This window comes from Marasmius oreades, chromosome 6 (genome assembly GCF_018924745.1).
Source record: "Marasmius oreades isolate 03SP1 chromosome 6, whole genome shotgun sequence".
Lineage (NCBI taxonomy): Eukaryota > Fungi > Basidiomycota > Agaricomycetes > Agaricales > Marasmiaceae > Marasmius > Marasmius oreades.
Genome location: NC_057328.1, coordinates 1,322,786 through 1,349,246, shown reverse-complemented (window position 1 = coordinate 1,349,246; position 26,461 = coordinate 1,322,786). Strand labels below are relative to the sequence as shown.

Below are 26,461 nucleotides of genomic sequence, written 5' to 3'. Positions count from 1 at the left end.
TCGGATGCTTGCCAGTTTCTTGACCTTGAAGCTGAACATGATAGTAGCAACTCACAGGAGTTTGAGGATGATTTAGACTTCGATGGTAAGTACTATTGACATTGCCCTCCCAGTATCATATTGCTAACCAACATCTATCACTGTAGGTTGACCCACCATCGTCTGAATTCCACACATGCCGACCGAGATGCAGTTTCAATGCATGCTCTGTTCATTCCTTCGGGATATCCTATCGATTTCACTTATCTGTCGGCAGATGCACAATTAGGATTTGAGACGCTGGAAAGCCTTCAAGCGAGTACATAACAGTACATGAGTTGTTTGTTTTTGGAGATAAAATCCACCACATCGGCCTAATAATATCTACATTACATCCCAATGAATGTTGCTATGGTTTGGTGACATGGAAGTCTTTACGCCTTTGGGGTTTGAGAAGCATGAAATTAAGAGCAGGCATGATGGAATTATGTCAAAGTTCTTGATTGTGAGTGTAATTCCTCTTTGACATGCATAATCAAGAGCTAATTTCAGCCATAAAAGAGCTGTATCTCGCCTCATTATTCTGCCTGAGTCAAGGCATCGCATGCACATGAAGTCTTCATGAGGTATGAGATACACAGTCACTGGTCACAATTCGAGGCTTTAAAGGCCTAATGCCCATCAGGAAACTTCACCATCGACTGACCATGCCCCCCAAGAAGAAAGGTACTAAAACCAGTGGTATGTGCGATCTTTCCTTCCCTGTTACCGTTTATTTACCCATTTCACTGACAGGTCACGCCAATGCAGTGACTCAAGGCCATATCAGACGAGGGTGTAGTGCTGCTGTTGTTGCTGCTTCCAGTGGTCTGTCGCTTGGCTCAGATCTGGTCTTGCTCCCATTCATGAATCTATAGAGCCCGCTGAACCATTAGGCACACTTCCATACACTCCCCCCAGTGAAAGTGTTATGAACGAATGTTTGTCTCAGCTGTGCTCCAACCAGGGTACCTCAGGTCATTGTAAGCTCCAATACAACATGTTTTGTTTCTTGTTTCCTGACACTAATCCCCATTCTTATAGAGCATGTGCAAGAACCACAGGTCGTCTGTACTCACGTTGTACAGGAAGTACCATCGTCTGTTATGTCTTCAGGTCTAGATTGCTTCTTCCCCCCGCCCTCTTTGTCTGACCAAGTTTCCTCTCTAGATTCAACTGTATCACATGATCACCCGATTATTCCAGACAAAACTCCGGAATTTCCTGGTCGCCAAGGTATGTAATACTCAGATTTTCTTACAGACAAGCCCTCTGCCCCAGGACTGAATCCCTCTACCCTAGAATCTACTTACCGTCGCTCTGTTAGACTCCATACTCCAAACCGCAGCCGTCTCCCAATGATGATCATGGGGATTGATGCACCTCCAGGGCGCAAAAAGAAACAGGCTCAGACGGTTGAAGGTAGGTTTAGTTCCAAATATCTGAATTTCACCTAGCTCACATATTCTCAGCCCCCCCCTTCCAATTCTAGAGATCTCATTTTTGATGAGGCTGCAGGTGAGATTTTCGTTGTGGGGTCTCGTACTCAGGGCAGTACTGTCCAATCAAGTAAGCACAATTGACTATCTGCTTTCACATTCCTAATGGCATGATCAAAGCTCTTCTCAACCGAACTGCAAAGGGAAAGGGAAGAGATGTCTTCATAGAAGGTATGACTTATCTTCTGGTCTTGATGTAACATTGACGTTAACTTGTGGTAGACAATGATGATCCTGCCTTCTTTGATGTGGATGCCGATGGCTCGTACATTCAACTGACCCCCCCCCCCCCCCCACTGCACAGTGCGCCTTTGGTGGCATTTCTTTTGCTGAACCACCCAGCATTGATGAAGACTTTGACACAGACACAGACAATGACGGTCCTCCTCAACACCTGAGGCAGGGTGCAAGTAATATTGTTCACCATGGTATTATATGCTCCCCTATCAGCATCAGGTGAGCTTGTCAGCCCTTGCATGTCAGGAACGCCACACTTGCCCAACTTCCAGCACCAAAACAGAAAGCTGGTAGTCATCTTGCAAAGGAGGACCAGACACGGTGTAGAGATATCTATGAATTCATGGTGCCAGTAGACCCAAACAACCCTCACAGCAAAGATGACTGCTGGTTCTGCCTGTAAACATCAAAATGTTTCCTGCCATTACATGGAACTAATCATATTTTCTCTGGTAGTGACCAAGGACATCAAAACCGCTATGGGCCTGGCACAAACACAGCAACGAGGCGAAATCATCTTGTTACAAAACACACCAAGTTGTGGATTAAGGCTTGCGATGACAAAAAGATCCCCATCCACACGACTGGCAAAGTACTCCCAATCTTGAGCAACTATCATCTCAAAAATGGACAGCAATTTGAAGCCACACTCGAGTGCATACCTTTCACCAACTGCGCCTTTCTGTTAAGGACGTGCGGAATGACTCGGAACTGAACAGAACCAAAGGGAGAAATGATATTTTAAGATATAAGATATGTACTGAAAGATATACTAGAAGAGGAATGATCTAAGATGAAGAGAGGGAGGAAACGGAGTTGATCAGGATGTCGGAGAGCGACGAGGAGAGCGAAGAAGATAGTGAGGAGAATGACAGAGTCTTGACAGTAGCTGAAGTTATTGGACAACGGCTCCCTGAGTCGAGCTGCCTTAGACCAGGTCACTGGGAAACCAGAGTTGAGTTTAATTCTAAAGAATGTAACTACTAAGTCGTACATCTTATATAGGATAGAAATGTACAAGGTCCGAGACAGATCCAATAGTTGGATCCTCATTTGGACCGCTGACTCCCAAGCCGATAGCCTAGGCTTTAATGGGTAGTATGGAGATTGAGGTAAGTGGAGTAAGTAAGAATAGAATGAAAGTGGTTGTGACCAGTCGGTCCAGATCGGACCGGCATGGATGTAACACTTTCTGGATATTCTCATGGAGGTCTTTGTCACTGAGGACTTGGTATGTACTTCTGCAGCACTTCGAATCATCTGGATATCTATTTATCTATTCTCAGGCGTTTTGTGTCATTGATACTCCAACGTTGAGGAGGATTTTTTTGATGCTTCGTGAAGCCCTTCAAGAACATGATATTCCGCATGCCACGACCATGCAGGAGATGGTGATGGAGGCTTGGATCATCCACATGCATAATTTGAAAGCGGAGTTCCAGGTATGAGTCTTCGGTTGATATCTTGTTTCAGCCATTTTCTCATCTTGTGCATCCAGAACGTCAGGAGCAAAATATCCTTCTCGATGGATGGATGGTCGGATATCACCTTATTCCCCTTTGTTGCAGTCGTCGCTTCCTGGATTGAAGACAAGGAAATCCAAGTTGGCATGAAAGAGATTCAGTTGCGATCAGAGTTAATTAGATTCTTTGGCCTCCCTAAGAGTCATACAGGAGAACATCTCGCCTTAGCGTTCTTGAAGATTATCGACCACCTTGAGCTGGCTGAGAAGGTACGTCAGTACTCTTGTTTTCCTTCGGGTTGTCTGATCTTACAATTAGGTTGGCTACATTACAGTCGACAATGCCAGCAACAACAATACTATGATGCAGGCCATATCTCAAAAACTCAATGAAAGAGGAATAAATTTCCATCTGTTTCACCCATATCGTCCATCTTGCTGTCACTGCTGCAATCGACGTCATGGAGAAGACGGATCTTGCAGACAGTTACAGACTCGCAGGCGAAGCCCGTGTTCCTGAAGTTGGACTGCCCACTCGTCGCAGAGAACTTGTCCACACAGTATGTCACCACATTCAAACTTCACCACTATGTCTAATTGTGATTCAGTTGCATTCTAGCGGGACCCGTTGTGCAGCGATGCAGACTTGTTCAATAGCAAAGACAAAGTCGAAGAAAGACCTCAAGCTTCTTAAAGACATTGTGAATAGGTGGTCTTCTTCTCATTTAATACTAGCAAGACTGAGTGACCTTAAAACAGCAAGTATTACCTAGTACTTCGATGTTTTTCAACTTTCTGATTCTTTCACTCAGGCTATTGAAATGTTTTTCAGAGATCCCACTTACAAGAATGTCAGAATTAACTATCAACTCCACATTGCCGAATGGAGAGCAGTTGAAGGTGTCAAAACACTCCTTTCGATCCCTCACACTTTTCAACAACATTTATCTAAGGAACAAGTCCCAACATTGTGCAAGGCTTTAGGGTCATTCAACTCGATGACAGCCTGGTTGATGAAATTTGAAAGAGAGAATCCAAATCTTATGGAAGCTGTAGATGCCACGATTGCCAAACTCGATGATTATTATGAACGTCTCATCAAAGTGCCAGCCTACTTCTTGTCTATGAGTGAGTCTCAAAGCATGACTTAGTTACTAGCACTTACCCTTTAAGATAGTCGTCGTCCCCCAAATCAAAATGCATTATATCCAGGAGAAATACCCCAGGGACTACCAAAGGATCAAGCAGGCTTTCGTCAATGCAGTCAAGGTACGGAAATCCCTCTTGCACCATCATCAACTGACAAGTAATCTGCAGGAAAAAGAACTTCCTGACGAGGAGGACCACTCAGAAATATTTGGGGCTAGTACATCAGATGATTGGGTTACCAATATCTTGGAGGATGGACACTCTGACCAGCGACTTCCTCTCAGTGTGGAGGCTGAAGTGGATGCCTACCTTGCTAACCCTGTACCACCCACAGTCTCCGAGGACATCTTTGACATCTTTGAACAATGGGGAGTAAGTTGTTCATGCCGACAATGTGTTGAAGCCTTGAAGGACTGATACCTCTATTTCACAGTTGATTGCTGCACGTTTTCCTCAAGTTTATCGCATCACCCTCAACTATCTTGTGATACAAGGGACATCAGTCCCATGTGAGCGGGTATTTTTGTCTGTCAAGTTGATGAAGACCGACCTAAGGAACCTCCTTGATCCCAACATCATGGAAGCACTCCAGATCCTCCTGTTGGAGCTTAACTTCACACAGCATCTTCAGCATGATCATAAGTTGGCGGAATTGAATGAACTGGTGAGTAGTGCACAGCACTTTGACACCCAAGGGCTGGCCAAGTATAACGAAACCTTCCAGGATCTCCCTCCTTTGCCCAAGTCTGTAGTTTCATAGTACAAGATGTTTTTTGTGCTCCATACATCTTACAAACAATGTATCTACCCCTTCTACCTATCCTGTCCCCAAAAAATGGGGGAAATTTTTCGAAAACCGCGGTCTCGCCGGTTTGGGTCGGCTTTTCGGCCCGAACCCTGTCCCTGAACGGTTTCCGCCGCGCCATCAGAGACCGAACTAGTACGAACCGCGCCGAACCGCGCCGAACGCGCCGACGAGAACACTAGACCACACTGGCGGCATTTAGCTGTCATGTGGTAACTGTGTTGTCTATGTCATGTCATAGTCATGTAGATCCCATGTGGAAAAGTTTGATGTGACCAAAATGTGACTCAAACAATGAAAATTGATGGAAGTTAACCTAAACGAGATTATGATTTTGTAGTAAAATATGTTAGTTATTGTGGCCAATGTAGCGATCATTTGCGCACAAAAGAGGTAGACAATGCACGGGCCAGTGGCCAGTGCCAAAACCGAACGAATGGTATGAGCGCTTAATGAACAAAGCGTCGACAAGCTGCGGCGGCTCGCGGCAGCATTGAACAACACTTTTTGACAGCGGATCTTGAGGACACCACGCCGCTTTCTGCCAATCCGGTGCCTACAAAGATGCCGGGATGCTGATTCAACATCACTGTCCGTGTGACTGTGTGACAATCATAATCTAGCTCTCCTTCCAACTTATACCCTCATACCCTCTCCTCGGCAGCAGTCGTGCGAGGATCCTTGGTAGAAACCAAAGGATCATTTCATCCCTCATTCCGATGTCGAATCGCTCCGAATTATTAGTGCGGCCTCAGCAGTAGTTGAGTTCCCGTCCTTGGCAGTAGTCGAGGATTCTATCCCTTATTCCGATGTTGAATCACTCCAGTACTGCGGCCTCAACAGTAGTCGAGTTCCATCCCTCATTCCGATGTCGAATCACTTCAGTGCGGCCTCAGCAGTAGTTGAGTGCCCGTCCTTGGCAGCAGTCGAGGATTCCATCCCTCATTCCGATGTCGAATCACTCCAGTGCGGCGTCAACAGTCCATCCCTCATTCCGATATCAAATCACTTCAGTGCGGCCTCAGCAGTAGTTGAGTGCCCGTCCTTGGCAGTAGTCGAGGGTTTCCCTTACTCTTCAACCCCAAATACCCGGAAGCTGGACTGGCTAACCTACGCAGGCCCGTTCTCTCTTAATTCTGCGTCAGCATCGAATCGGATTTTGCGTTGACGCAGGCCATGGACGATAACGACCATGATGACTAGGAACGGGAAGCTTTGCATCATTATATTGGCTGACCCGGACGTCTAGAAGGGTTTTATACATGGGGAAAGTGGTGAGTTTTAGCGATGAGAGGTCTTGATTTTTTTCTCAACCATTTACGGTATCTAGTTAACTACGATGGTTTGTGCCATATATTCAACGAACCATCCTGCACGCTTCATGGTTCCCAACTGGAAGCTCTCGATTCCGTTCATGTATCCACCACACAATCGCTTTTCGACCTCATGCAAACCGAGAACCCAAGGACATAAGGCTTAACGGAGTATTCTCAGGATGGCTTGCGCCATATATCCGAAGAAGCACTCCACAAGTCTTCTTGTCCACTTAATGGGAGCTCTTGGTTTACGAGCGGTTCTGAAGCATCGATCTCGAACTCCTCCGTCGACTATTCATCCTCCTCTGAACATTTGAGCTCCACAGAACCTTCTGAGGATGGCTTGCGCCATATATCCGAAGAAGCGCTCTGCCGGTCTTTATGTTTATCATACGGACTTTCAAGCGTTCTTTAAGGGGTAACTTTAAATCAAAAGGGTCGCCACGATGTACTTCGACCTCGTTTTCCATCAAAATAACCGTGTCGTGTGGAAGAAGTCTCTTTGTTTCTTAATGAAAGGGTTTGATGGGAGGAAGCGACGATGCATTTAATGGCCACTCGAAGTACTTTGATCCCATCCTCCACTCCTTCCTTCCTTCACTCTTGTTCGATTTCGTGATGCCCTCTATACCCTCCAAATCCAAGAGACCCAGGCTCTCACATCTCGAACATGCAATAGGCGTTCCTCATCCCACCAATTTCTTTTCTTCACGTAGTACACAAGTCCCCTGCAAGGTTACCTTGGAGGTGAGTTCAGCATTCTTGCGGGAAATGCGTTCTTTCATCGTGTCCTGCGCAGATATTCCAAAGTTTGCCAGGTCAAGATCTTTTGACCATGGTACGAGTAAACACGTCGTTCCGTCGCATACTTGTGTCGAGCTCTGCTCGGTTTCTCTGGGTCAGGATTCTGGAAGACGATGGATGTCCGCGACGACCGTCGTGGATTGAACCTTCCGAACTCGTATTCTTCCTATACAAAGCCGAGAGATTCAAATGTCAGGTGGGTCGTTCTTCAGAGCTGCTCCAAATTCGTAGCCACTCACTTTCTCCCTTTGTTCAAGTGCTGCCGTCAATGGAGGGGCGTTGTTCTCAACCCTATATACATCGCTTTCGAGTGGCTCTGTCGGGTATGCTCCGGCAAAGCGTGAGTTGGTCATCCCTAATCTAAATCAGTCATTGTTAGTTACACATTCGTAGTCTGTGCTCCCAACAGGATCTTGGGGTCAACCTCCCTGTTCACGTTTACGACCTGATTCCCTCTATCAGTACGCCGTCCGAACTCTGATTCTGGTCATGAGTGCCTAATCAATCCTCACCAGGCGGACATAAAGGACAGACACTCTACCTCAAGAAATTTGCGCATCATGCGTCTGCCCACCTGCAATCTGGCAGAAATTTAGGGGAACTCAGAACGCAGTATAAAGAAGTGGTAAAGGTATGTTGTCGTTTTTGTTATGAAGAGTGTTGGCTCATTCAGGATCTACTTACAGCTCGCTCGGGAATGTAAAGTCTGGATGGATCACCGAGCGGAAATCCAACAAAAGGCTGATATGCGTCAACGTTGGGTTATGTCAGTCATCCCCTTCTCGACTTCAGCTGTCTTCAGGCTGAGTTTTTTCCTCTCAGTATCCAAAGAAAGCTCTTTGTTCTAGGGTTCAATGACAACGATTTGGCCACTGTTAGTGTCCATCCTTTGGTGCGTACAGTCGCAACACTTCGGGATCGAGGTACGTTGCCAACTTTTAGAGGTTGTGGTATCTCTATAATGTTGCGTAAACAGATTGGACTGCGCATATTTACCCCCAACTCAAGCTTGTTATCGATTCCCACCGACGGGCCAGTATGTTTGCGAACCCTTTCCTTGACAACGCTATAAGCGACCGAATCAAGGGTTTCAAGAAGTTCTTCTGGAACGTCTTGAGCTCTCTCCCTCTCGAAAGGCGTGACTTTCCCGACTCCCAGACTGTATGTCTACTTCCGATTTGTGCTGACATAATCATCCAACCCGACAACGTCCACGTGACACAAGAAACGTTCAAAGCCCTCCGCAGTCCCATTCTTCACGACACTCGGCTATGGATCCGGCAGCAGCAGCAACAGCTCACGAAAATCTTCATCGAAGGCCGCCATCGACTGCTAGCCGCTGCACACAGCGTGGGCCTCGATGTTCTGCTGCCCTTCGAAACCAGATGGTATACTGGTATTGCTTGCCACGAGCTCGCTGTGGCGCAATATATGTGCCTTCAATGCGAGCGACGCTACCCTACCGCTCGAGCAGCGATAAGGCATTTGAATAATGCATTTATTTGTCGCCCAGGGACGGCTGTGAATCTGAACTCATTTGCCTTCTCACCCGACAGAACCGTTCTACTTCTGCTAAAATTGAGCCGTCTTCTAGCGACCACCACTGCTGATGATTTCGACTTCTTGGATCCTACCTTTAGGTGCCTTAATTGTTCAGATGAACCTCATGTCGGAAAATGGCGTCAATGCGTAAGCTGAAGGATCTTTTACCCTCGCTCTAACTCACATACTATCGATCAGCTCTCTCACCATAATTCTCGACATGCACAAAGCGACCCCAAGTTCGAACGTCTGCCTAATGGTCACCCGATGACTCGTGCACCCTCGTACGAAAATCGTTGGGCTTGCGCTCGTTGTTATGACAATTGTGGTAGTTCCAGAGCGGAGGTGGAGTGTCATGTTCGAGAGGTGTAAGTTCTTATCCTTATCGATGGCCCGACGTCTATTGATATCTCACGTGAAGGCATGCGATCGGATATCCAAAGGTTCCTCGAGACTTTTACCATTGTGAATTATAAGTGATATCGACCCAAACTCTGTCCGTATTACGAGCCGAAGTTTCTGCTCTACTTACTGTAGGAATATATACTACATACTACATTTTAATACACTTTTTCGACTGCTTTCCGACGCATAGATAGGTAGATTTCTTCAACGATTTGATTTCCGCCCACTTTACATTACATCTCCACGATATGGGCCAATCTCTGATGGACAACATTGGGCATTGTATTACTGCCGCCCCCTTACAGTATCTGTGCAGTGTTACAAGCGATCTCTCTGGGCAGAACAACCTCTTTGCTTACCAGGTTCCTGGATGCCTACGAGAACTTTTTTGGCGCGTTGACCGGCTCTTCTCGCTCTCTACCTCACGCACGCCCTCTACATGAGCGAACCTCGCCCCTCACGATTTCTTCTCGACAACTGTCCATTCATTATCAATATCATCTTCACAACAAAGACCACCCCGCGTGGTGTCGACCCTCGCTTATATGTCCGACGGTGCCTCACTCCTCCCGTCGTAATCATTTCTTGCATTGGTCAGCACGTGGCAACATATACTTGTTTCTTTGTCTTCTTTCATACACGGCCCACGGTTCAAGCGTACGCCACTATTCTAACCGACTTGCCATCTAGAGCTCACAACCCACTTTCATCTTCGTACCCCATTACATTATCACGCACTCGTTGAGCCACTCAAGCCCCACTACCACTACCGATGGTCAGATCGAACAGCTCCCCTCATTCGGAACCAGAAGCACGCCTTTCGGTCGGGATGCGTGAAATAAAGGAGAAAGCTCGCCTGGTTGGCAGAGCCCCCAAACATTTTGCACTGTCCAACCAAGTCCTCGGATTTTTATCCCTGCTCAGGGATGTGGGGAATCACGCGAACCAATGGCATACGGAATATCTGGTCACTTGGGTCACTCAGGATCAGTGGAAACTGTTTTTTGAACCATGGCTGAAGAGTTGCATGGAAGACCTGATCGTACATCCTGCAACCCACTCATTTGACATGGAGATTGCCCGGGAAACCGCCATGGAAACGATTCCTCAGTTCCTCATCAACATTGTGTACAACAACAGGTCCATGCCAAATCTCTCCAGTGATAGCGCCCATCGTGTCGTCACCGACTTGCGGGTCTTGGAGCAGATTCAAGATCCTGTGATAGAACTCATCGTAACCTGCTGGGAAACGGTCGCTGAAGAGAAGTTTAATATCATCAAGTGGGGGGCATGGTCAGATCTGGTCTTATTGGTGAAGCCAGAACTAGAATCGACGACCAACATGCGTGGCTGCACGCCAGCTAGGGCATTTGGGGCTCTTGGCGTCAATTGTTCGGGACTCGAGCATCTGGCTCGGGAAATTCCCAGGATGAGCTCTAGTGACCTGATCAAGGTCGGCAGTATTCTTCTCGTCCTGCTTGGAAGAGCCCTAGCCGCGAACTCGCAAGGGCATGACATTACCCAAGGATGGATTTACTCGCCTGTTCATCTCCTCAGAAACCTATTACGCTGCCGCGAGTCTCACGAGGAACCACATGATATCGAGCTTGCTCTTGAGCTTGTAAAGGCTGTGACGACCCTCTTGACTGCTCACATACAAGACGTTGGGTGCGAAGGTGTTCAAGCTGTTGTAGACGCAGGAATTCTGAAGGCATTTCTGACCGCCCATCCGTCGTTCACTAGCAGCATGCTCTTTCAACCCCTTTGGGCCGATATTCTTGATACAATCACTCGATTCCTTGTTTATCCTGATGTTCTACACCGGTTCTTACAAGCCAGGAGAAAATTGGTAAAGTGTGGGTTGGATGATTGCACGGACACTATTACCAAGCCCTCCACCCCTTGGGACTGGGCGAAGCTGAAAGCTTTTGGCGTCCGTCAGGTACGCCGTACAATGAAAGCTGAAGGAACGCTGCACGTCTGTGTAAATCATCCAAAGGTACCTTCTGACTCATCTTCCTTCTGACTCGCTGACACTTTACCTCCTATAGTGTTCTTCAGGAGACTCCCTGACAACTTTCAAGCGCTGTGCAGGCTGCGACAAGGTCGGCTACTGCTCTTACGCTTGCCAAAAGTCGCACTGGAAAGCGACTCATCGAGGTGAATGCCGGAAACTCTGTGCGTTGAACTATTTGGCCTGGCCTGCTCTCCTCCTCACTACTGTTTTCAGGTGATAAGTGGTATCTTACAACGGACAACCGCCGTTTCTTGAGATGCTTTGCTAGCACCACCCTCTCTCTACATACTACCGCACGAGCACAGCGCATCGTCGCCTATGCCTCTACCATGGACCCCACAACCAACGAAGATCATGAACGTATTCGAATGAAGACCGCGAATCCCTTCCTATTCGTGAACCTTGACCTACCCGGGTTGCCTGCAGCAAAGGATTTTGAAGTCCTGAATGCGCTTGACTTCGTAGATCTGATGTCGAAGATTTCAGAACCACGAAGCGCGCCCTTTATTCAGGGTATTGTCGCCGAATGGCGCGCGACCACGATTGACGAGGTGTACGTCTTCGCAAAATTTCCTTTGACACAGGAAGACACCACCATCTCCATTGTGGGTTTCATTTGGAGATTGGACGGTAGGTTTCTACCGTATTTATTCCCTTCCACGTAAAATCCAGCGGGACTCATCATTCCTCTTATCTACCTTCTAGGTCACATAATCCTGTAAGTGACTGGCCTTGTGCATGGTCAAGTCATCAAACTGTCTAGATATGTAGGAATGTTGGTCGTGATAGTGTACCAGACCGTATTTACTGTATGAGTGTCGAGTCAAAATTTATCTACAAAATATACTACACAGCCCTGACTCCAACGTTCTTGAACACATGCATGCCAATCTCGATGGTATATTCATGGTCAAGGTGTAGACTGAGGCATGGCTCAAAACCGCTTGTTAATCCTGGTTATATGTCGAAAGTCTGATTCGATTACTCATTATATCTGACCACATGCTGTGGTGCGTGATGTTTTTACAGTATATATATAAATCACGTGTTACTTTACTTGCTATGTTTGTTTTTCACTTGTAACCACCATCTGTCGATTATAGTTTCGCATGTCAAACCAATCGGAACTCTTAAGCAAGTTCATGCGTGTGCAAACTGCCAAAGGCACAGCCGACGAGAAAAAATTATGGCTGCTTTCAGAAGCAGGGAAGGTAGGTATCGTCTTCATGTTATATTCTTTAGCTTGCCTCGCATCAACCATTGATCACCATTGAAAATAGTCCATGTGTTTGCACTGCCAGAAAATCGATACAATTTGCGAGTTCAAAATTTCCCCCATCCAATGCCAACAATGTCGTACGCGAGGAAAAACATGCAGTAGAACCATCGCCTTCCAACGGGATGTTATTAAGGGAAGGTTGAAGTTAACAGATGAAGCCTACGATGCACTACTGGAAGAATATTCTCGTGGCCACCAGTCATCAGGAGGGCATGTGGAACCGGGTCAAGTGGCTGACGAGGAGGGCAAGTCCAACATCGGTAATTCTTTTTCGTTCCATGTCGCTCTAATACTCATTTTGTTCCAGAACAGTTACAGTTAACCCCAAGTCCACCACCAGCCCCCATTACTCGAAAACGCACCAGAACGACCAATGCCAGGCGACATGGTACAGACTACACTGCCCCGATTTCAGCGGATAAAATGCACAGGAACAGGAGCAATGACAGGCCACCTTCCCCTCTGCCAGGTACGTATTCCTGGTTTTCATCTGCATTTGTGACGTTGATGACCATTGGTACAAACAGTAAACGCACCGGCTCAGTTTTCCGTTCCGTATTCGGTGCCAAACAACATCCAGGCCAATTTGGGCCAATCTTGCGACGATTACACCTTTGTGGATGGAGGATTACCCAATAGCTCACTAGTTGGTAGGGATGAAGGTGAGACAAATTCCTCTGGCATACACGCTGTCCATTTTATCTCACAAACCACCAGTTGACCATTGCTCACATAGAAGTTATTCTGTCTCTGTTCCCCATGTGAGTAATTGTATACAGTGCGCGCCCCATCTGTTTAAAATGACGATCGTTTAGGATCAATCGCACCGCATGGACCATATTGTTCAATCCACTGGCGAAAAGGGCAGCAACGCCGAACCCGTCAACGACATCAGTTTCCTGAAAAGGCAAATCGAGGACATTTCGACCGAAATTCAATACAAACATACAAGACTTGATGACGATATGTGCATACGCCTCGACAGCATTGCAAGTAAAATGGGAAAACTAGTAAAAAAGTCCAACCATGACGAAGTTTGAGGAGGGAATTGGACACAAACTCTTCTTATTAGTATGTTGTTGTTACGTGTGGCCTCATTCAACATATTGTGGGTTTGCCATACCATTGTGCGGTGTTAGGGTAGTATCTAGCTATAGGTCTTGTTTATTGTACATTGCCTTGTTTTTTTTTTGCTGCACGTGTTATTGATGAAGGTGTATAATAATGTTGGTGTATATATAACACGTTGCGTGTTGGTTGTCCACGTCCTATTAATATTTAGTCATCAAGGAGGCACCGTTGTTGAAAAGCGAGTGCTTTCAGTTCATCTCTCGACAGTGGATTCTGCTAGTCTTATTTCACGGATTTACGGCGAACGGTAACAGCAATCCCAAGGGCCTAGGCGCCTATTAGTCATTCAAAAGCGCGCTTTCATTTCCCTTTGTACAACCCGCTACAACGGTGCTTTGAATCTTTTAGGCTGAAATCATTGCAAAAATAATGAAACACAAAAGGGTAGTGGCTCAATGTCCCCTTTGTAGACCGGCATCAGCTTCACCGCAGGCAAGTTCTGGGGTACTTTCAGCCTAACGATCGGTGATACTTCCATCCATCATCATGTCCCCTTGCTCCAAGTACACTACTCCAAGCCGGAGAGAACGCTGGCGCCAGCAGATTAAACTCGAAGCCATGCAAGCTCTCGAAGACGCCAAGCCATGGAGTCTGACACCTGTAAGCTGACTTCTTTCTATATTTAACTGACCTGACATTTCTATAGTTGCTCGACCAACAGCTTCAACATACGTTCGAGACGGTCAAGTTTCAGTGGCAAGACCTGGACGGTCTGCACTGGGCTACAGGTAGAGAGAGGAACGGATGTATGACCCAGCAAAGTGGCCACTCACCCTACGACAACTGGGGCAACTCTGTCAATAACTCCAAGGGCAGCAGTTCTTCCACACCAATTCAACATCATAAACAAGGTCGTAAACTTTGTCGTACGACTTCGTACGCTCACATCGACTTGCACGATCCAGGACGGAACGTGCCTGACTTGCCAGAAAAGCTATTGAACACAGAGCCACCAGAACACCGTGTGTCGCTAACGCCTCGTCCTTCGACTTCAAAGGGTGACGACCAGCATGTAGACACGTCTACTGACATTGACGATATAATCGATGTCGTCCTCGACCTCATTGATGGTAATCCGGAGCTTGAAGATGTTACCGACGAAAACATCGTTGAGCTGGTCAAGGGGATTGCTGTACGGATGGAGGAAGCGAATCGTTAGCTCAACGCACTTCCAAGTTCCAAGAGAGATATGGACTTGCGAATAATTGCTCCCTTCATCCGAGTATAACTTGATACAGATTGTTGCAACGATAACACATATTTACTAGAATATATTCCATAATTGACGCAACGGTAGTCGTGTAGAAAGCGTATGAGACAAGGTCAAGGAGGGTGTAGTGATAGGATAGCTGCAGAAGATCTTTTCAACTGTTGACTCGGAGAGCGATTATCTTATTATCCTGATGCAGATCAAGGGGTAGACGAGAGACAAGGAAAGGATAATCCCCGACTTCTGCCGGGGTTTCTCACAACTTTCTGCTGCGAGTTAAGTTGAGCGACTGCATCAAAGCGACGACTGCATCAAAATATATAGGATCAACAGGGATCAACGTCGTCATTCTTGATGTTGCACGTGAATGGAACAAACAAACCACCATAAACTGGCCTTAATTTAGACTCTCATGTACCACTTCACATCGTCGCCTCAAGCTTTATTTTAGATAAAAGGTAAGTCCCCACTCCGCAACAACTACTTGAACACGAGCTTACGCGTTCCAGACCCCGTTATTCTTACACTCGACTGGAATTACCCCATTTCCGTGGCAGCAGTCGCGGATACTGAAATCAACCAAGGAATTCGAGCTCATACACATTCCGCTTGCAGTGACAAGCTCTTTCCTTCTGTGGCAGAAGTCGCGTATATACCATAGCAGAAGCTGTGGTTCTTCACTATGGAACTCAAAGAAAAGGACCTAACTAGGAACACACTTTCTCCCGACTTTAAGCGTTGGTTTCTCTCGCTCCCGTAACCATTAAGTATTTCTCCTGCTAACTATCGTTTAGAAGAGATTACCTACAATGACGGCCTCGTAGCGTCATTACATACTCGAACCCGTGAATTCATCACCTCTCCAAACTGTTTCTCTATTCCAAAACCTCCCTTCGGGTCGACTCGCGATCTGTACCGCAGAAAGGACGGCCTCTACGGAGAAGACGATCCAATACAATGGCCGCAGCCGATTAATACAAGCAATCTCTACCTTACATGCATTCCTCGCTTCCCTTCATCTGACAATCACCCCTATGTGAGCGACAGTTGTATGTGGTCAAAGATTGATGAGAAAGACTTGGATTTTTCACGTGCAGGACGGGAGCGCAAGGAAGGGACTTTGGATGTTCGACTATCAACAGAGTTGCAGTTTTCAATCAATAGGCTTCGCAACAGGACCTCACCTTACATTCACCAAGGCCATATTCCAAGTGGCCGAGGTATTGTCAGACTCCTCACGGAGTTTGACAACAACATTACCATGTGTCTGACACGAGTTACATCCAGTTCTATGTCCCTACGGGATGTACGTAGGGGCTTGGCGGAACTCAGGCGGAATTGGATGTATTCTGTGGCTCTACTCGACTTCACGGAAACCTTCCACTCCAGGTCGAGGTCGACGCGAAGAGATGCAAATAGAGATGCAGAGGTCGAGAATCGGATGGGCGCCTTCGTTTGGAACGACACTGATGCGATCAGGCTGTACAATGCCAACTTACCGGTCTACTACATACGACCATATAACACTTTCGATCGACAGGTCATCCAATCTGTGAAGCCACTTTCCCTACCCAACATTTGTATGGCAACTGCGTCTCCTCCGTACCCCATAACCCTTCCTAGCTGTCAGGCTGGGTCGGATGAGAAGTTCGCCGCAATCCGTGCTGCTTCCATTTCGTGCTTTGATGTGCAGAGTCCTTTTGAGAACATGCATTTACCCGGTGACTATGTGTCGTCTTTTTCTTTATCAGCCGCATCCTCCAGTCGGATTATATCGCCCACTGCTTCGCTACCGTCCACCTCTACTGCTGGCCCCATCCGAAATGGTTCTTCAGTTGTCTATCACAGCCCATATTCCAAAAATAAGGAAACACGTCTACAAGCCAAGAAAGGATCTCAGAGTGTTAAGAGCGGTATGTGTTCCATTTATTTGTCAAACGTTCAAGGTGACTACACAGCTATTTGCAGCCTCGCAGGGTCAAAGTCACGGCTCGCACTTTGATGATCTAGTCGTCGGGAGCCCGTTTTTACCGCCACTTTTACCTACATGTAAAGGTGTCAACGCGGCCATCAGTCTGGAGCGATCACTCCTGCATCACAACCCGGCACAACCCCCAAGACTCATCACAATTGCCCCTGACCCGGCTCTCATTTTCAGTACGCCAGATGAAGAGCGGAGGATGACCTACTTGAAGCAGTGGTCACATTGCCACAGACCTTGGCTCTCATATTGTCGTGACTCGGAGGCCCTCCCAGAGCCGGTCAGTGCTGGTGTTTGGAAGAAAGTTCTCAGTATCCCAGTGATCGGTGTGTGGAAGAGCGAAAAACTGGCCAAGTCAAATCAAGATCGTGATCATCAGTCTGCGACTCAACTGCTCAATAGTATGTTTTCTCGTCAGAGTCGGAGCGCGCCCATCACATTCCCACCGTCATATACGATTTCTCCTTCGGAGGGAAGGTCTCTCATGCAAGAACTCACATTCCTCAACTTTCGATACCAGCTTCTCTCTCTTGATGAGCTGGCCGATCAGACTGCTCCTAAACCGGCTCCAACTCTTTCAGCTGCGGAATTGAAGGTCCTCGTTGTCAATCACCGCCGGAGTCGAAGGGAAATCGTGGGTGAGATCTTTGGAAACGGTGGGGATATCTTGACGATCAGCCACGCCACTTCAATACAAGGATTCTCTGCAGAACCGTGGTCTTCGAGATTGAATGCCTTGCGAGCTTTTTGGAAGTTGATGACCACCTGGCCTGGAGATAAGGATGCCATTTGGAGTCGTGGAGAAGATCCCAACCTCCCACAACTGGTGGACCCCGGGAAAGAGTGGGAAAGGTTACTCTTCCGATACTATGCACAGACGTATTTTAGTTTCTTTGGCCATCCACCTATCCTACCGAGAGTATCTTGATAAACTAGCTACTGATGAATTTTTTGTCTTTCTTGTTTTTTTGATCAGGTCGAACACTCTCTTCTCACTTGTACTTATCTAACTTTTCAAGTTGGTCAAAATAGCCTTGGAATCTAGATGTCATGTGTAGTAGAGGCGGCGATCGAGAATAAAGGCAATTTACGATTTTCGTAGGTTTCTGGTGGTAAGTACTAGAATCTGTCGTCTCCGTTCGCAACGACCGACTAGGCCAGGTCAACTGCAGGTCAAAAAAATCGTTAATTCAAGTGAAAGGAAGTGCGGTACCTCACCGAGCTTGGCCACGTCTCCTCGAATCCGAGTCCGCAAGTGCTTTGACAGGCAATCCATTGGGGCTCGCTTTCTTGAGAATCTCGACCGTGTGAGATGCCCCAAAAGGCATGCACGACGGTAAACGATACTACAGACTGTACTTCATCAGATCCGCAAAAATGGATTGGAAAATGAGCTGACGCGTTGAGGAATAGATTCTTAACACTAACGTGTGAAAGGGAGGACGTCACTCGAAGTACAACTTGCATTGCATGTAGAAGGAATATGATTTGATTTGATTGTTACATCTCATACGATAAGGCTCGATTCATGTTTCAGAAACTGATTCGCTACGAATTAGTGATTATGTGGACCACCGAGCCAATATCTCCTCATCCGTTGCATCACACGATGGGTATTGTGCACGGTAAATGTTGACAATCTTCTCCGTTGGACTAGTGGAATCTAGTGCCAAGAACAACGACATCACCTGTTGCTGAAGACCATTAGTAGAGGAGCGAAAAGTGTCAATCGGTGTAGTAGTAACTTACCTTGATATGCGATGCACGATCAGCACCGATCATCACATGTACACCAATGGGTGTCGAGCTACTGGCGGCTCCTTGGTCATAATCCTCAGGTTTGTCACTTCCGAACACATGCTTCTTTAGTTGCTTATTGAGTTTGTTTAATCTCCGTTTTTCTATCTTTTCAACACTTCTTTTCTTGAGTCGGGCTGCTTTCTCTTCCTGCGTAAGCATAACCCAGCTGGAGCTAATGATATAAACCAAGTCTCGACATGTTGGGCCTTCAGGCGTGTCAGTTCTCTGGCAATGCTCATGAGCGAGATCGGTACTCACACGAGATGCGTCCTTCTCTCAAATCATTACCGGCTTCATGAGATTCTTCGAGTGAACGCAGGCATTCCAAGCAGTAAGCTTTGAAGCGGCACCGGCAGGCTAGTAAACCGCTCAAGGGTTTCTCTGGGTCTGCACAGATCTGCCGGCAATCCGTAAATTGAAGATGTCATAAAATCCACTACTCACCACACAGCCAGCTTTCCAGTTGTCAAGCCAACCCGAGTCCTGTCAGGTAAAGATGAGTTTATCTTTGAACACGATGGATGATGGATGATCGTCAACTTACTTCTCTGGTGTCCTTTCTAACCTTTTTGTAGAGGATCTGAGATGCATCAATTTTTTTGGATTCCAGTGAGCGGCAAACAATCTAGTGGGTCGTTTTTTGAGTTTATAAAGGAGCAGTAATCTGGTCATCCCCCAAACCTGATATCTGTCGTTAGCTGTAAGGCCTTTAAGCCCAAGACACTCCGGATTGGTCCACAGTAGCTTTGGGTCTGGGATTAGACAGGTTTGACCTAGATGATCAGTTCAGCAGAGAAGGTAATAAGATTTTGACTATCGCGCACCTCCATCCAACTCAAGGGTGTCGGTATATAGGGGATCTATTTCAGTATCATACAACTCTTCCTGCTGTTCAAGTCGTGTCTTGCACAAGTCTAATGGCCTGTGAGTAAGAAAGAGGGCTCCTGAAATGAAGTATTACCTCTAAAATTGGCACTGCTCGCTAACTCGAATCCTTCAGCCCGTTCTGGAACCATGTCAAAATTGTTCATCCCCACGTCCCTCCAAAATTTCCCCAACATCCAACTGCAATAATTCAAGGAGTATCCGGGTTCCCATCTGAAGCTTTTCTTCAGATTTTGCCTGCACGATCTCGGATGTAACCTACGTATTATCTGTTTCGTCATAACCGGCCCACTACATGAACGGTCGAGTCAAAAAAAAAGTGTTTCTGAAGCCTTGGAGCCCACCTTTACAAAGTATAACTATAATTCAATCAATGCAAAGACATGGATTAACAAATCTTGTTGGTACTTACCCACTCCCCCTCCTTCCATTTCGCTTTCTCAATTGTTTCTAACACACGACGCAAAATTAGTTATAAACGGATATCTACCTTCGCACACTACTTACCGACTTCATAGAACGGTTCGGGAGATGGCTCCTTGCGAGCAGCAACTTTAGCGCGTGAACTTCGAGTACGAGGCATTATTAGTGATTTCAGTCGATGAGTACGCGTTGTCATCATATCTTACTATCTTATCGTAAGCGAGTGTGACTGCACACCGTTACCTACTGTCACAAAAAGTTACACTCAAAATCTGACCCTTCAATTTACGGGCTCCTTCCCTCGTTGCAATGGGCGCCATTTGTATGCTCTTGCGTACGTCTTATCATCCTCGTCAAGCTGACCTTTTTGCTTACCCAGAACCTGATGTCACGGCCAGATGACAATACGTTCAAACTCCCCTCGTCGTCCATCGTTCCAACACTACATTAGTCCTGCAGAACTCTGTTGAAGGCTCTTCTTCTCCAAAACTTCTCCCTCGCGGCCAACATGGCTGTAAATGTAGCGCGTATATCCAACAGAAGTTGGATTCAACACACTTCGCCACGCAATAGTCCCCAACTCTCGCAGCAGCAGTTGTGAGAGATCTCTGACAGAAGTCAGGGATTCTCAATCAAAGCTCCTTCAATGGTTACGTCGAACTCGCACTTGTGCCATGTATCCGAAGACTCGCTTAAAGTCTTCACGTCCGTCCAGTAATTGTGGTTGGGGATTTGGAGTCTTCAATTAAGATACATGTTCCGTTTCCGGGCGACGGGTAATTAGCACGCGAGTGACACGAGGGTCCGCACAATAACGTCATTTCTCGTGAATGCTTTCTACGGAATTACCGTCAAGTTAATTAAACAAAGGGCGGTCGAACTCTCGATGCTGGGGAGCAAAGACAAAGGAACAAGTGGTAAGTGCGCTTCATATAAAAGGCATAGCCGCATCTCACATAGATCGCAGATTCCTCCTCTCGTCTCCTGGCTTTGTTCAGTCCGGTACTGCAAGCCCCGCCGCTCTCTCCATATTCCTCATCTCATTCGCTCTATTCTTGCCGCTCTTCCACAAGATGACTTCTCAAATGATGCCTGGAGCATCTGTTTCATCTGGATCGACCCAGTCCAATCCTTCTCCTACCCAACCCGATGAAATACATCCATCCATTCTTTTCGCTCCCCCTACTTCGTTGGACTTGCAGTCGCACCATGATGCATCTGGTCATGCTCAAAATGGCTTGCCCCAACACAACGCTCCCTCACATCAAACTTTTCCTTCTTTTTCATCTTCTTTCTTTCCTGAACGCAAACGCCCCAGAGGTTCCGATATATCTCGTCTTCTAGCGCACTCGCACATTCCTTCTCCTTCCTGTGATTTTCCCCCACCCAGCCCTTCACCCCCCTCCACTGTGAACGACGTGGACAGCATTATGAGCGACCTTTCCGATCATACTGTCACTGCTGGTGGCAATACCCATGCACATCCTGCCTTCGTTTCCGGCGATTCCTCTGGCTCTAACGCTCAGTCACAGGCACACCCGAATCTCGCCTCCCATGACATACACCGCAGCCAACCCTTACCGAGTCATATTCCGAATGCCGGGTATAATATTCCTGGTCCCACAGATGGCCCAAACGTTCCAGCCTCTTCCTCGCAGTGTCAATCTCAACCTCGCCAACCTCCCCCCGACTCGGATAATCGGGCCAATGCATCTGGTTCAGCCGATTCCTCCCAACCTCCCGCCTCTTCCTCATACAAGGGAAAGCAAAAGGCGTCATCTTCGAGGGAACCTTTGGGCTTGTTGAGGGTCGTTGCTGACTCAGCCAAGAAAGGGAAAGGGAAAGGGAAAGAGAGAGGACGCACTGGTCGGAAGACGAAATCATCCGACAAGCAGCCGACCAAAGGCCCGGGCGAGCCTTACCGCCTTTTACAAGATGGTCTGTCAGACGGTGAACGGGCGCTCTTGGTGAGTACTGTTAGCTCGCCCTCCCTTTCAACTCTTTTGTGCTCATTTTTTGCTTTCCAGACCTGCATGTTTCTTTGGGTACGCATTCTATGGGGACTCTTGAGCGCGGGTCAAGTACCTGAACTCCCTACCCAGGAGGCATTGCAACAGTTCCAGTCCCAATTTTCGTCCGAGACAGACGTTCAATTAGCTCGCACAGGACGTTCCCCCTCCATCATTAACCCGAAGCTTGTTTCTTTAAAGTCGCGCGCTGAATTGGTCGTGGGACGGCGGAAAAACACAATCGGTGTTCACGCAACCACTATTCCCGAATCTCTCCTCGAACACGTCCGAATCATGCTCTCGAAATATGGAATCGAGCAATGGCGTGTTAACTTACCCTCGACACCCTACTCTCTTTATAATAAGGCCTGCAAATATGTGGCCCTTGACTCGTTCAGCGAAGCCTTGGTAGCGGGAGTGTTTAACCACATGAAGTGCCCTTCCGAACTAATTGCAAACCGTGAACTTCATCAAATGTTTTACAACCACGTCGTGTTTCACTATTTCTATGGACTTTGGATGAGTGAAGGAAATAAACCAGGCTCTGTTGCAAAAGCCCAAGAGCTCAACACAGTGTACCAGAATCGCTTGAGAGTGCGTAATTTTGAAGCTGACATTAGTGACAAATTCCTGACTCTTCTTTAGCTCGCAAATGCGCGCGAAAAGTTTCTGAGAGAGAACGATTATCCCGAGCGCTATATCATTTTAGCGGACCCTAAAGCCACTTCGGACGACGAGTTGGACCCGGTCACAAAAGTCCATCAAATCAAAAAGCGGCCAGAGCGTTCAGAAGCGGCGGAAATCTGGTATCGAAAGCTTGACGAGCGTATGCGTGACAGTAGCCAGTTCCGTCGATCGAGACTCAGGCCTCGAAATCGTCCACCTGCAGATGTTCAGAAGACTTCCACGCTTGAAATGCTCCCAACGGGCATGCCCCTCGACTATTACAGTCCGGCGTTCTACAAGAAACTTCCTGATGATGCGAAGCGTGTAGCCCTTCTTGGCGGGGAAAATGAAGAGAATCCGTTGAAGGGAAAGTTGAGGATCGCTTTTCTCAAGGATCCTAACCTGTCGCTCGCAACAGAAGACAAAGAGATCAAAGTCAAGGAGAAGAAGATGTCAGACGATGACTTTTTCGTAGAACGATACGCGGATGTGTCTGAAGCCTATGACTTGAGCGACGAGCTCGGCGAGCTCGACCCGGATGTGGATGTGGATATGTCCTAAAAATCACTAGATTAAACCTCGTAGTTCTTCAAAAGTAGCGTCTAACGTGAAAGATGCACATGTCATTGGAATAAAGTGTTCTTTATCTGCTGTTGATCCCATTCATAGGAGAAAGACGATAAGGTGACAAAGGGACTAAAGGGCCGCAAAGGGCCCTGAACAATATTTATTTGCTTCGCAATCAACGGTTCAAGCATATGTACTCTTGTTCTCTTTCCAACCTAAGCCACTCTTTCTACGCCACTCAAAGCGCAATCAACCCACCAACTGTCCTCACCATCTTTCATTCACTAGATTCATTATAATACCATGGTTCGATCGACTCAGAGGAACAAACGCAGGCGTGACACTCCGAGTCTAAGTCAACCCCAGAATGGAACGATGAGTGGGCTCAACACCGGTATGTAAGCTATAGCCTCAAGAATCGTAGTGGCCGCTAATCGCGTGTACAAGTTTTCACACAGGGGCCCACTCATGCTCGTTCGGTTGTTCGATCCGTTTCAAACATATGCAGTGGCGTTGTATATACAAAGAAGTCGACCCGGGCCAGGGCGGTGTCTCCAAAACTGCAGGTGCGCCTCCATGGCCATCTCTTCTCAGATTGATCTCATTGCGGCGGTGGAAAGGTTTTGGGTTCGCAGAAATTTCACCAGGGTTGCAAAACTACGTTACACGGAAGAATGCGGCGAGCCGTGGAAACAGGCGAGCCAATGGACCTTGACGTTCCTATGTGTGCTGCACAACCTCTACGCCACGCGATTTCTCTAACGGCTTTTCTTTAGCACGCCTGTGACAAGTCCAAATGAAGACTCTGTTATGCATGATGATTCGATTCTTCTGGCCACCAATCCAATCTATGTGCGTGACCTGCTTGAGTCCTTTTTACCAGCGTAATATCATGACCATTGAACTAAAGATGCAGACGGAGATAGAGATTCTTAAACGATTTGACATGCAGACAGCCAAAATGCGCGAGGTTTGTGTCAAATCTTTCCGCGATCAAGTTGCGTTTTAAAGCCATGCCATCAGCTGGAGGTTTTCGTTGAGCAGGCTCTGCGAGAAAACCTTCACCTTCAAGACCAGGTGTATTGCCTTGCCAGGTGTTTGCAAGGTCTCTCGGAAAGCATGGCTGGTATGAATTCTTCTGGATCTATGCAACATCAGGTTTAACAAAACATCTAGTTATCGTATCATTGACCGAAGAGAGTCGAGTCACCCGGTTCAGTCACCGAAGGAAAGGAACTAATTAGAGTTCTTCAAGTTCACCATTCATCGAATCAACTAATGTAAAAACCCATTCGTTTTCGATTGTACACTACAGATAATATAACATTTGACGCATCTGACTTCGCACTGGATAGGGCACTGTAAAGTCATCTAATTGCTTCATCGTACATAAATTAAACTTATCGATCCTATGCAATATGCTAAGTGACTCTACCGCGATTGAGAGTGTCGTTTACAACGTATATTTCCTCGGCAATACCATATGTTCCTTTGGGTCGTCTGTAAAGTGCAACGTGAAAAATGATCTCTTCCGGCGTTATGAGGATGCGTTCCGAGGAATCCCGACAATAAACGATGTGACAGCGCAAGTTAGGAAACCAAAGGTAAGGATCCTTGTCCCTGTCGTAACTGGAAAGGGACAGGTGAGGCGAAACAACGAGAAACGTTTGTTCGACTGAAGCAGGAAGAAGAATAGTGAATATCTCCGTAATGAAACCCGTTCGTTGTGCCTTGGTAGTCGGATTGAAAAAAGATATTGTACTATTCCCGAGAGTCCCATGAGATCGCTCTGAATAACCATATCCGCGAAACTCCAAGTGGTGTCTGTGTTTTACCGAGTTAAACAAAACGCGGTCTTCTGAACCAGGCGGTATCGGGAATTGGTGGCAATCCACAAAACTTGTTCTTTGGGGCTGACCATGGTTAAGACGTTGGAAAAGAAGCCTATACGTCTCTTCACTGAGCTGGTCTCAGTATTCCCAGAGATTAGGTAACTGTGCTTGAGACGAGGCAGGATACGGGAATTTGTTGTATAAAATGTTAAAAACCTGGCCAAAGTTGCTATTGGATGGGTGTGTCTGTGTAAAGTCAGCCGCAACAGCAGCTAAACGAGCCTGCCGACACATTTGTTGTAGCATAGTCAGGTCGAGCTCATCTGTATTTCAAATACATCAAGGTCTAACAGTTTGTGATTTTGGACATGAACTTACACACGTGTTTATTGGTTGGTATGTTTTGGAGCATGCCGTTGAATCGTTCGAAAGGATATTCGTTCAGGAGGACAAGTGGACCCCAAAATTTCAAGAGCTGCGCCGTATGCATCGCGAAGTGGTGATTGGGCCGCTCGGTAATGTGAGCGAACAGGTCTCTAGTGGTACGCCGAAATTCAATGTAATGTTCGGTGAATGTGTCTGCCAGCACATCTGAGGTCACATAACAATCGATGATTTGGCAACAGGTGGCGACATGATAGAAATTCGCGAGTAGTGCCAATGCGCGATCCGTCCGAGATCGAAGCCAAATTTCTGGCAGAATCGTCGGGAAGAAGACAGAGAATAACTTCTGCCAGTTGTCTGCTTTCAGCTTGCCATGCGAGTCTTCACCCAGGTTGGTGGGTGGCCGGTTCATCCACGAAGGAATCACAGTGGTTGCGAGGCAATCATGAATCGCCTTCATATCTTGAGGGGTGAAAACACAATACTTCTTGGCTTTTGACCTGTCTTCTTCGTCCTTTTGCCTTTCCTTTGCTATGACCTCTTCATGATCAGTGCAATCCCCAGAGCTACTCTCGCCGTCACTGGGATCGGTATCCATTGTGGTTTCACCCAAGTTCGAGGTTTCAGTGTGAGCGAAGAACAATGAAGGTTGGGTCGAATTGCCTCCCGTGGGTCGTTGCTGTTCGTGGTCAACGTGCGATGAAAGGATGCCCCCGATCCCCCAATAGGACCTGGCAAGGTGCTGAAGAACACCCTCGTGCCAAAAATGCATCATTCCAAACATCGTGTGGTTGACTGAATCACGGTAAGGAAGTCCATGGTTCAGCACGGAATAGTGCACGCCGAACGTATCGAAAACCTTCTTCTGTCTTGTCTTTCGCTCTTCCTCAACCCATGCCTTCGAAGCATTTCTGACCTCCAAATCAAGTCGTGGCTGCCAGGTAGTATGGTCGAGTTCGCCTAACCTGGAATAAGGCAAGTTGCACAAGGAACAAAACCACGTTTTGTGGCTATGAGACGCATACCCAAATGCCTTCCGC

General features: G+C 47.1%; 7 protein-coding genes across 7 annotated transcripts; 6 read left to right on the top strand and 1 right to left on the bottom strand.

Annotated features, from left to right (window-relative positions):
- Positions 1–7,011: 7,011 nt before the first annotated feature.
- Positions 7,012–9,308, top strand: E1B28_009841 (uncharacterized protein; the record flags this gene model as incomplete). Its single annotated transcript, XM_043154764.1, has 10 exons — positions 7,012–7,233; positions 7,286–7,486; positions 7,548–7,630; positions 7,684–7,751; positions 7,806–7,921; positions 7,977–8,056; positions 8,113–8,213; positions 8,267–8,979; positions 9,031–9,200; positions 9,254–9,308. 10 exons carry the CDS (start codon positions 7,012–7,014, stop codon positions 9,306–9,308), a joined length of 1,809 nt encoding a protein of 602 aa, XP_043007221.1.
- Positions 9,309–10,009: 701 nt separating this feature from the next.
- Positions 10,010–11,976, top strand: E1B28_009840 (uncharacterized protein; the record flags this gene model as incomplete). Its single annotated transcript, XM_043154763.1, has 4 exons — positions 10,010–11,236; positions 11,289–11,415; positions 11,468–11,884; positions 11,960–11,976. 4 exons carry the CDS (start codon positions 10,010–10,012, stop codon positions 11,974–11,976), a joined length of 1,788 nt encoding a protein of 595 aa, XP_043007220.1.
- Positions 11,977–12,363: 387 nt separating this feature from the next.
- Positions 12,364–13,573, top strand: E1B28_009839 (uncharacterized protein; the record flags this gene model as incomplete). Its single annotated transcript, XM_043154762.1, has 6 exons — positions 12,364–12,465; positions 12,535–12,793; positions 12,841–13,002; positions 13,061–13,195; positions 13,251–13,294; positions 13,349–13,573. The coding sequence occupies 6 exons, from the start codon at positions 12,364–12,366 to the stop codon at positions 13,571–13,573; spliced, it is 927 nt and encodes a 308-aa protein (XP_043007219.1).
- A 577-nt stretch (positions 13,574–14,150) lies between these two features.
- On the top strand, positions 14,151–14,823 carry E1B28_009838 (uncharacterized protein; the record flags this gene model as incomplete). The annotated part of the gene is made up of 2 exons (XM_043154761.1): positions 14,151–14,264; positions 14,311–14,823. The coding sequence occupies 2 exons, from the start codon at positions 14,151–14,153 to the stop codon at positions 14,821–14,823; spliced, it is 627 nt and encodes a 208-aa protein (XP_043007218.1).
- A 733-nt stretch (positions 14,824–15,556) lies between these two features.
- On the top strand, positions 15,557–17,783 carry E1B28_009837 (uncharacterized protein; the record flags this gene model as incomplete). Its single annotated transcript, XM_043154760.1, has 3 exons — positions 15,557–15,611; positions 15,669–16,787; positions 16,843–17,783. 3 exons carry the CDS (start codon positions 15,557–15,559, stop codon positions 17,781–17,783), a joined length of 2,115 nt encoding a protein of 704 aa, XP_043007217.1.
- A 634-nt stretch (positions 17,784–18,417) lies between these two features.
- On the bottom strand, positions 18,418–19,671 carry E1B28_009836 (uncharacterized protein; the record flags this gene model as incomplete). The annotated part of the gene is made up of 8 exons (XM_043154759.1): positions 18,418–18,543; positions 18,605–18,861; positions 18,914–19,052; positions 19,100–19,138; positions 19,200–19,280; positions 19,337–19,428; positions 19,480–19,569; positions 19,617–19,671. The coding sequence occupies 8 exons, from the start codon at positions 19,669–19,671 to the stop codon at positions 18,418–18,420; spliced, it is 879 nt and encodes a 292-aa protein (XP_043007216.1).
- Positions 19,672–20,849: 1,178 nt separating this feature from the next.
- E1B28_009835 (uncharacterized protein) lies at positions 20,850–23,199 on the top strand (the record flags this gene model as incomplete). The annotated part of the gene is made up of 4 exons (XM_043154758.1): positions 20,850–20,884; positions 20,931–21,930; positions 21,991–22,566; positions 22,618–23,199. The coding sequence occupies 4 exons, from the start codon at positions 20,850–20,852 to the stop codon at positions 23,197–23,199; spliced, it is 2,193 nt and encodes a 730-aa protein (XP_043007215.1).
- Between the last annotated feature and the right edge of the window lie 3,262 nt (positions 23,200–26,461).